This window comes from Gopherus flavomarginatus, chromosome 24, assembly GCF_025201925.1.
Source record: "Gopherus flavomarginatus isolate rGopFla2 chromosome 24, rGopFla2.mat.asm, whole genome shotgun sequence".
NCBI classification, from domain to species: Eukaryota; Metazoa; Chordata; order Testudines; family Testudinidae; genus Gopherus; species Gopherus flavomarginatus.
The window spans coordinates 11097249-11107644 of record NC_066640.1 but is presented as its reverse complement, the minus strand read 5'-3'; the positions used below and the strand labels follow the sequence as shown (position 1 = coordinate 11107644).

The 10396-nt window shown below is 54.1% G+C and overlaps 1 protein-coding gene across 3 annotated transcripts in view; it reads right to left on the bottom strand.

Annotated features, from left to right (window-relative positions):
- Positions 1–2424: 2424 nt before the first annotated feature.
- Positions 2425–10396, bottom strand: part of PALM (paralemmin) — a 68606-nt gene continuing 60634 nt past the window's right edge. For 2 of the 3 annotated variants that reach the window (XM_050934150.1, XM_050934148.1), the window contains exons 8-9: positions 8125–8256; positions 2425–4864 (exon numbers count right to left, since the gene is read on the bottom strand). In XM_050934150.1, the coding sequence (XP_050790107.1) occupies positions 4245–4864; positions 8125–8256 (752 nt within the window). In that variant the 3' untranslated portion in view covers positions 2425–4244. The remainder of the gene's footprint in view (positions 4865–8124; positions 8257–10396) is intronic. The other variant, XM_050934151.1, reaches the window with a different exon arrangement.

Below are 10396 nucleotides of genomic sequence, written 5' to 3'. Positions count from 1 at the left end.
GCCAGGGATGAGAACCGCCGACACATAGTGGAAGGGTGTGGCAGGGAGTAGCCGTAGGGTGACATCAAGCACAGGAACCTATCAAGGGGAAACGCTCTAACAGCAAATGCTACACAAATCACGGGGGAAGAGGGGAGAGCATTATGTGCAGTCAGGGCCTGATCTTTGGTTAATCCTTGAGAGATCACATTAAGGTAAAATTTACCCCTCTGCAGAGAGAAAGCAAGTAGTCTTGGCACCTGCTGAGTCCAGTTAAGCCTACAGGGCACATGCTGTTAATCTTGCCCAGTGGTAATTTTCACATAACAGAGAAGCCAGGATGACATCCCCCTTCATGCCCGGGCAGAAGATGCTGTTGCCAGTGGGCAACACCTGGGTGAGATCAGCCTCTAAGGATGATGTGAGAGAACAGGGTGAAAACCAAGGGAGCCCAGGGCCACCTCCCCACACTTTATCACCTCCGCATTAACTGACCAACCTGGTGTAAAGATGGCGGCAATGGCACTGATGCACCACACCTATTTACATCAGGTGAGGATCTGGCCCCATATGTCTAGAGCTGGATGAACATTTTCAACAAATAAAAAGCATTCATCATCTCCCAGGGCCAGGCCCTCCGAAGGCGTAAATCCACTGGAGTCAATGGAACTGGGCTGACTTACTCAAGATGGAGATCTGGCCTCAACTTGATCTGGAGGGCGTTTGGCGTGAATTCCACAAACACGCCCGCAAACTTTTGTGTTTGTCTGCCTGCCAGAAAGTTCCTGGGAAGCTCCCGGCTCCCTCACACACGTGCAAACATGTGCTCCGTGCAGGAAGCGTTCCCAGGGACACCTCCTCAAATCCCTTCCCTCGGCCCCGCTCGTAACAAATTTCAACGCTCCCGCTGGAGGGCAGAGGCGATACCAAAGACTCCGGCCCGCAACCTGACGCCCTGCTTAATGCCGAGTTCCCGGAGCGTTTTCACTGAGCGTTCGTCGAACCGTTTCCAGTAACGAGCAAAACTGTAATAAAGTCTATCTGGGGCGTGTGGGAAAAAGGTCTAAAGTCGGATTGATAAATGATTCACTGCAGATAAATGACCCAGCTCCAAGGCATCCCTGACTCTGCCGTCCCGAACCAAACACTAACTGGGAGCCAGCTTTTCCTCGCACAGTGAGCGCTACATAAGCTGCAATGTCTAGTCCTGTCACTAACCCTGCAGCTTGTCCTATTTCAGCCCCTGTCACAGCAAAGGAGACCCAAGACCCACACCCAGTAGCTTTGTCTGTCTAGCCGGGAAGTCTCACCACTAGCACCAAGCCTGCATTCTAGTGGCACCCCTGGGTCATGGCGCATTGACTGGTTTGTCCTGCTGGACGGGGTTTACCCTGTACTCTCATTGCCTCCCCTATGGAGCCCAGTAAAGGGCCGCCCACTCGGACAGGGGCCCAAACGCAGTGAGCCAACAAGCTGCCTTTGGGGGACTTGCAGCATCCTTGCAAATCTGGCTGTGGTGGAGCAGAATGGCCTCCCGGGTCATGCTCTGCTGCAGAGCCTGGGGCAGATCCTCAGCTGGTGTCAGTGAGCTGGCGTCTCCCCCCTGCAGTCGACGGCGCTCTGGCAGTTTACACCAGATGGGGTCTGGCCTGCAATTCATTGGGCGCGATCAGGGGAGCGAGGGGCTGATCTCGCCACACCCACAGCGTTACGCTGCAGGGAGAGTGGGTGCAAGCAAAGAGAGTCGGGATTAGGGAGGCATCTGTTCTGAGGAGCTCCCTCGCGAGGTGTTCCCAAGAACGGACGTCAGCCCGGATAAGAATCAGAAGCTCCCTGGCGGTGGCTGAGGCCCAGTGGCCAGCTACAGACTCGAACCAGGAGCAGCAAAAGAACTAAAGTTGCTCCTGCTCTGAGCCGAGCAAAGCATCACCACTCACTTCGCTGCTTTAAAAACCAGGTGCCCTCCTTCAGCAGGACACAGTTAAATAACAGAGATATTCTGAGGGCGGAAACCTCTGTGAGTGACCCCCCAAGCTCTGGGGTGGACGCACACCAGTCAGCGGGTAGCCGAGAGTCAAATCCAGCCCCATCTCTTTACTTGGGGGAGGGGGAAATTCTGCTTTCAGGTACAGCCGGTGCAACCCCATTGGGGTCAGCAGGCCTGCACAGGTTCCAAGGAGGGCAGGACTGGGGTCTGGTTTAGGGGTGTCTCCAAGCAATTGAGGCAGCTGCCAAACTCTGCACCCCTTCAGAGCCATTTATCGGGTCCCTTGCTGGGCTCCTTGGCCCCAAAATGAAAACCGTTTTGCTTTGCCAGGGCCAAATGTGCTGAATAAGCAACTGACTCAAGGGGACCCATCAATGCCACTAGGTGATGCCAAAGGTGAATCATAATGCCCCCACCCGTGCAGCAATAGGACATGCCCAGGGACTGGAGGGCTCAGACTTTGTCCAGATGAGCATGTTGCGTGGGAGGGCTGCCCTGGACTGGGAAGGCGACAGCACTGATGCTATGGGGCTGCCGGTGCTGAGTGGGTGGAGGTGCTGACAGGGGACGAGGGCCCTACCTGTGGCTAACCAGGGCTCCACAGTTTAATGACCATGAACATGTCCAGAACAACCCTCCAGAACTCCCGACGAGCAGTCCCGTCTCCCGCTGGCTGAGACTTGGGCCAACCTCTTCCAATTTCACCCACCGTCCAGGGCTGGGAGCATCTCGGTCAACAGCGCAGTGGCCGATATCCTTACCGGCATGGTGTCTACAAGGGAAACGTTCATGCAAGGGGAAACGCAGTCAATGTCCTTCCAACCACCTCGCCCTGTCATGGCCTTGTCATTCCAGCAGAGAAAAGCCAGCTAAGAAATGAAGGAGCTGCTCTTCTGTAGAAACCAGCAGAGGACATGACATCACAGGGGTGTGGGAGCTGATAGGCCCCGGTTCCAGCATTCAAACCAGCGGGGTCAATAAAGTACCTTAAGGCTTGTGGTCACCACTGTAAGTGCCAGACTGAGAAGTTCCTTCAGAGAATGAGTGACTCCGGAATGACCGATTCTGCTGCCTAGAAATCCAGCAGGGACCTGTTTATTTTTTACACTGCTGCATTTTTCCGGAACTGAGCGTTGCCCCTGGCACCACAGGAATGATCAACTTTAGGTGTTGAAACAACAGGTCCATCTCACAGCCCACCCCCACGGACCATGGCCAAGCTGTGTTGGTACGTCACATGCGTTTGCAGAGGTCTCCTCCCCGGGGAGTGTCCTTTTCCTTTTGCTGCAGAAACAGTCCTTCTTGCGGTTGGTTTGAAGGCTCAGGTCAGTGCTTACAAACTCTAAGCAGCACGATTGGGCCAAATTTAAGTTCGGCCCAGCAGCTCACTTGCCGGCCAAAACCTCTGCTTCAAACTTCTTCTGGACCTGTGGTTTGGGGCGCTGTGTCTGTGCCTTGTTGGGTTTCCCCAGACCTGTCATCGGAACGAACCCAGGGTGAGGGGGATAGTTCAGCTGTCGCTGGATAGGCGGGCCCTGTCGGCTGGCTGTGGCCTCACCAAGATGATACAGGAGCTTCTGTCTTGCTGGAGCAGGTGGCCAGGGTGTTTCTAAACCGTGGCCTGTTGACACCAGGACATGTGGAGAAAGTGCTGGGACGTAGGTGGCCTCCCTCCTTCCCCTTCCAGAAGGCCTGAAAAAAAGTCCTAACAACAGCCAGTTCTTGAAGAACCATCTAAGGAGGCTTCTTAGTCCTATGACCCTCTCCTGAGCCCCCCCATCAGTGAGATCAGCTCCAGCATCCTTTGGATAACAGAGGAGGGTGTCATTTAACGAGGGGGAAAGCCATCAGTAAAATTTAAAAAACGGGAGTCCTACAGGCAGGAGAGTTCTGTGATGGCCATCCCCAGTGGGCTGAGGATCTCTGAGACACCCCACCATGGCACAGGGGAGTGGGAGGTGGGGGGGAGAGACAAAGGCAGGGGGAAAAATAAGCGTGTATAATAAATATAATATTCAGCGCCGGTGGCGTATTGCATGGAAGCGGACGTCAGACGAGCGATGCCGCGGCCGGGAGATGGTGCTGCCTATTATACACTTTACAAACACTGCATTTGTTTCCCCAATCTCTTAAGAAAAAGAAGTTGTGTCTGGTTAAGTAAATAAAATCCTGTGTCACTTGGAGTTTGTGGGTGAAACCTAGGGAACTATGAGGGATGGGGCAACAGAAGGTGGGGAAGGCAGTTCTTTTTGGCTGTACAATGGAGCCGGCAGATGTTTCACATCACCGTGCAGCATTTGCAACGCTGTTTCTTCATGTCTAGGTCCTGATCGGCCCCCTTGGGATCCGTGATGTTGGTTCCTGGCATCTCCCCGACCTGGCCATCTTCCTTCTGTGGCAGGGTGGCCACGGGCTCCACGGTGCTGCCGTTGGGCGGGGCGTGGTCCTTGCCCGTGCAATCTGCCGCTCCGGCCACTGCTGGCTTGTTGTCGGCATCTTCAATCACCACCAGCTCGGCCTTGATGGTGCCCCCCAGGCCCAGCACCTTTTTGGTCTCGTCCTCGTCCTCCACGTTCTGGTAGCCCATGAAGATCATGGTAACTGGCTGCTCTTTGCTAGGCTCTGCCCCTTCACTGGAGGCCAGGATTCTTGGGCTGTCCACTGGCTTGGCTTGCACCCCAGTGATCTCCTTCCGGGGAGTGGTCTTCTGGCTGGGCAGATTGCTCCCGGGACCCTCCTTCTTGGCCTCTTCACGCTCCTTGGTTTTCGAGTCCCTCTGGGAGACCTCGCTCAGGTTCACCTCATCTGCCTTGTGGATCAGCTCGTCCACCTCGGAGGAGCTGAGAGGTTGCACCCCATTCTCGAGGGCTCCATCCTCCATGTGGACTGCATGCACCACTGCGGGAGAGACAGAGAAGACAGTGAGGACTCAGAGGAAGGCCAAGGGGACATGTGCCAGGCTGATCTAGAGATGAGAGGTGGTGCCTGGATCTGGGATAGGCTGAGACGAAGGCTTGGAACCAAGTCAAGGCTGGGGGCTTAGGTTTCAGATGGCAGGAACCTACAGAGCTAATCTCACATTATCGCTTCCATCTGAAGCTGGCTGCAACTTGGTTTAGGATCTGACCCACACCCAGAACTCCCCTTCTGGATCAGGCAGCTTTTGAGCCCTTCAAAGAGGCAGACACGCCCCACACTCTGCTGTTTGCTGCACCCTCGACCCAATCACCAGAAACAGCAGTTGTCATCCAGTGACACTCCCAGGTCAGCACTTGCTACCGTCCAGGGAATTATTCCTTGGATGAGCCACAGTAACCCCCCATCTACAGTCAGGTGAAGAGAACCAAAGGCTTGTAAAGCAGTGCTTGGGGTGGATCACACCCACAAAGGAAAAAACTCTTTAAACAGGAAACCAGATTTGGTCAGCTAGAATACATCCCCAGATCATCCTCAGTACAGGGGTGACGACCTGGGGCATCTGTAAGAAAGAATCCCCACCCCTGAGATTAGTATACGTAGCCACTAGGTGGCGAGACTGCTCCATACCAAGGCATTTGGGTTTGATTTCCTCATGGGGGTGAGGACATGTTGTCCCTATGGAAGGTGGCTCTGCTGGTTATTATGTGGCTAGCTTGGTGCATCTCTTTCCAGGAGCCAAGGGTGCGTGCTGCTTCGCCGACTGCTGCCCTGAATAATGCGAGGCAGCGAAACAGTGCAACCCACACACAGCTCGTGGGACAGGCCAGGAGAGAAACCCAAAGCACCAGATCAGAGTAAAATGAGCAGCCTACAAACCAGGGGAGCCCCAAGCTCAGAGCTCCTGTCGGCATCCCGTGGAGTTGCTGTTACAAACCTATTGAAGCAGAAGACACACCCAAGCCCAGTGTGTGGAGTAGGTGTGGGCCAGGGTCCGTTACCAATGGAACAGGAAAGGTCGCAGCACACCCTCGGTAAGAGCCATTCACGGGGACTGACGTTCACTGAAAATGGGGCTGTGTTTGCCCATCGATTGTAAACCGATCCCCCAACATCTGCAGAACGCTACAAGGGGCCAAGTGACTTTTAAAGGCGCTTTCGCTTGTTTCAGCCCCAATGCCTCCCTGCACCCGCCGGGCGACAAGCAAGACCCCAGCTGCACTTGACTGAAAGAGTCTGAACGTGTTTGGGTCACTCCCGTCACACCTCAGCTGCCTTGCCCAGCAATCCACGGGGCTTCTGCCACACTGGGAAGGAGTGAGGGGAAGGTTGCAGGCAGCAAATCATTAAGGAGTTCAGATAGTTAGTACCACCCTCTTGCTATTCGCTCACAGTCCCAGGAAGCGGCTGTCAGCTGATGTGGTGGCTCAACACAAAAGGCAAAAGATATCTGCAGTCATGGAGGCTCTTAACGAGAAACAAGGTAACACAGACCCCAAAGCATTTTAGGAAGTCAGGTCTTATGAGACCCCATTTCACACATTAGGGAAACTGAGGCACAGGGCAAGGAAAGCAACTTGCCCCAGGTTGCACAAATTAAGTAGCAGAGCCAGGGACTGAACTGGACCCAGAGTCCAGCATCCAAGCCATGGCACCACACAGCTTTGACCTAAATCATGTTACCTCCCACACACGTCTATGCATCAACTCTAGACTATGTCATGCATCCTATGAATCTTTCCTCCATTTCCTGGGGCCACCCCGGGACATGAAAGCGCTTATCTAACATTCTCCAACGCGCGAGAGAGAATCAGAGCAATGCAGGGCCGGAAGGGACCTCGAGAGGTCATCAAGACCAGCCTCCTGTGCTGAGGCAGGACCAGCTAGACCATCCCCGACTGGGGTTCCGTCAACCTGCTTTTAAAAACCTCCTATGACGGGGATTTCCCAGCCTCCCTTTGAAGCCTGTTCCAGAGCTTAACTCTGCTTATAATTAGAAAGTTTTTCCTAATATCGAACCTAAATCCCCCTTGCTGCAGATTAAGCCCATTACTTTCTTGTCCTATCTTCAGTGGACGTAGAGAACAACTGATCACCATCCTCTGTATACCAGCCACCCTTCACATATTTGAAGATTGTTATCAGATCTTCTCTCTGCCATCTTTTCTCAAGACTAAACGTGCCCAGTTTCGTGAACCTTTCCCCAGAGGGCAGGTTTTCTGAACTATTCATCATTTTTGTTGCTCTCCTCTGGACTCTCTCCAATTTGTCCACACCTTCCCTAAAATGGGGTGCCCAGAACTGGACACAGGATTCCAAATTAAGCCTCATCAATGTCAAGTGGAGCAGGACAATCACCTCCCATGTCCTACATCCCACACTCCAGCTAACGCACCCCAGAATGATATCAGCCTTTTTAACAGCTGCATCACATTGTTGACTCATATACAATGTGTGATCCACTAGGACCCTCAGATCCCTTTCAGCCATACTATCACCTCACCTATTCCCCATTTTGTAGGTGTGCATTTGATTTTTCCTTCCAAAGTGAAGCACTTTGCACTTGTCTTTGCTGAATTTCACCCTGTTGAATTCAGAGCAAGTCTCCTATTTCTCAAGGTCATTTTGAATTCTAATCCTGCCCTCCAAAGTGCTTGCAACCCCTCCCTGCTCAATGTCATCTGCAAGTTTTATCAGCATGTCCTCCACTCCAGTGCCCAAGGCATTAATGAAAATATTGCCAGTGCTGGACCCAGAGCTGGCCCTGCAGGATGCTGCAAGAGACGCCCTCCCAGTCTGACAGCAAACCATTGAGCATGACCCTCTGAGCACAGTTTTTCAAGCAGTTGTGCACCCACCTTGGTTTGGCATGATTTGCTCTTGACAAATCCCTGCTGGCTGTTCCTTAGAACCCTACTGTTCTCCAGGGGCTTGCAGATCGAATCTACTGGTTCCGGGAGAGCAACATCTCGCTGGGTATTGGGCGGGGACGCAGGGCGTGGTGGCTGTTAGCTGCTAACCCTGAGAGGCTGGTGCCAATGACTCACTGCAGCCATGGCAGGGGGCCCATCTGCCAGTCGCCAGGAAAGCTGAGGACCAGTAGACAGCAGTGAACGGTCACTGGTCCTGCCACCAACAGTGACGCTCCTCTGGCAGTGCCTACAGCCACCTTCTCCCTTCACCTCCCTCTTGGCCTCCAGGATGCCTGGGGAGGGAGGGAGGGACACTCCTTGGGCCCGTACCTTTCATCTCATCCTCGTACACCTTGACCCCCTGCAGGCAATGATTCTTGGGGAGCAGGGTGGTGCTGGACAGGACTTTGGTCTCGCCAGTTACTCTGTCCTTCTCCACTGTGATCTCGACTGAGTACATGGCTGGGATACAAACAGGACAGTGAGAGTTAACCCAGCCCCCGTCTCCCACCCCGCTACGAGGCTCCAGTGCTCAGAAGCAGGCAGCTAGCGTGGGGGGTGTGTGCATGATGGAGAGGAGGGGGTGCCAGTGGGTGAGCTCGGAGATGTTAGGCGGGGAGAGGCGGGAGTGTGCGTTCCAGCAGGGAGGAGTGCGTGGCAGGCAGCCCCTACGTCCCAGGCACGGCCTTCCCAGCAGGATGTACATTACCTTCCAGCGCCCTTAGTGCCCAGGCCGTTCCAGTGCTGCCGTGAGCTCCCTTACCTCTGGGGCTGTTCCGTGCCCCCTCTTGGTGGCTGATGTGACATTGTGGACAGAGAACTGCTTCCATTGTCACCTCTCTGTCCAGAGAGCCGAGGGATGGGCCTAGCTCGCCTCTCTCCGCTGAGCAGATGGCCAGCGGGATCGGGCCCCGCCGAGGACTCTGAGCAGGGATCTGACCCTCACTCCAGTTTTGTGCATTTAGTAAAAACCCCAACTTTCAAATTCAGTTGTAGTAAGAATGGCAGGAAAGCAGCTGCTCTCGGATTCTCACACGGATGCAGGCAGCAGAAGAGAATCTAGGATTTGTTTCTGTCAGTCCATTGAGCATATAGGAATCAAAGATGCACAGGACTCGGCTTCTCCAATGAACAACCAGCCCCAGGAACCCAACTGCCCTCTGTCCTGTGTTCTGTGGCATTATTCCCCCCTGGGCAAAGTGGGTGCAAAACAGTCCCCCAGCTGGAACCCACTCCCGTGGCTGGGAGTGTGTCACCCCTGCTTTGCGTAGGTGTCCGTGACAACACAAGGCAGTGGAGAATCAGGCCCTGGGACAGATTCTCAGCTGGCGTAAAATGCCGTAGCTCCAGTGGCATCTGTGCAGCGCTTCCTGGCTTTGGGCGCATCTGAGTTCCTCTGGCGCTTCGACCGCTGGATCCCCGTCGCTGAGAGCGCCTCGTACCCAGCTCTCACATGCTACACCTGGACTCCGAGGCCTGCTCTGTCCCCTTCTCTTGGTGGCTCCTCGAGGGAGCCGTGGACTCTGAGGCTTGATCCATACTCACCGGGCTAAAGCCAATCATTTGCAACAGGAATGTAGCTTCTCTTTCATGCACCATTGCTAAGCCCCGTTGTACTTCACCTGCAAACACCAGAGCGCCTGCAGAATGGCGGCATGGACCTACAGAGAGCCGTGCTGCTAAGCGCTCCTAGCTGAGCTGTGCTGGCTTGCAAGCAGACTTTAGATTAGCCAGCTGGCTTTATCTAAGCAGCCAGGCTGCAGTGGGGGGGTTAGACGAGCCATGCTATGAGTCAATGTGTCCTTCCCTCTGAGCCAACAAGCCACAAGGAGCAGGAGGCAAAGAAAGAAAGAAATCAACCCACGGGAAAGTGAGGGGATTTCTATCAACAGGCAACCCAAACAAGTGCAGCTGCAGTGTGATTTCAAATAATAAGAGGGTAAAAGGGTAAGGCCAGAAACAGCATCTCAGATTATATAAATAACATTTCTGCCTCGGGCTTGGAAACGAATTGAGCTGGATGGATCGCGCTTGACATTAAGGGGGTTTACATGTATGTAACAAGTGTGTAGTGAATGAATATCTCCACTTTGGAAGGCGGAGGGTCTGGGGCCAAAGCTTGGATTGTTCTTGGCCTTAGCTCAACCTTACTGTGTTGTAGGACTCAAGATGTAGCTCCTTCACGCCACCGTTCTCCGCGCAGCTCTGGCAAAGCAGGGCTGGGGCTGGCCCAGGAGCCGCATGTGGGCGGTGCCCACTCAGTGTGAAACGGCCCCAATGGAGGCAGTTCAGAAATAGCCGCGTCGTCTTTATGCCTGGCCAGTGTCAGGGACTGAAATTCACAGCAATGCTTTTGGAGCTGCGGGACGGTGAGCCGGGGAGTGGCCTGTCCTTTGCCCATCCCATGGGCAGGTGCCCGTCCACCTGCCTCTCAGAGATACAAACTTGCTCAAGTTCCGAGTTCCATCTTCCCTACGCCCCGGGGGGTAAGTTGACCCAATCCTGCAGAGAAGGAGCAGTGGGTGGGACTTCTAATAGTTATCAGCGTTGGGCTCAAAGCCTGGGTTCACAGCCAGATCTAGGACTGGGCAAATAATTGATT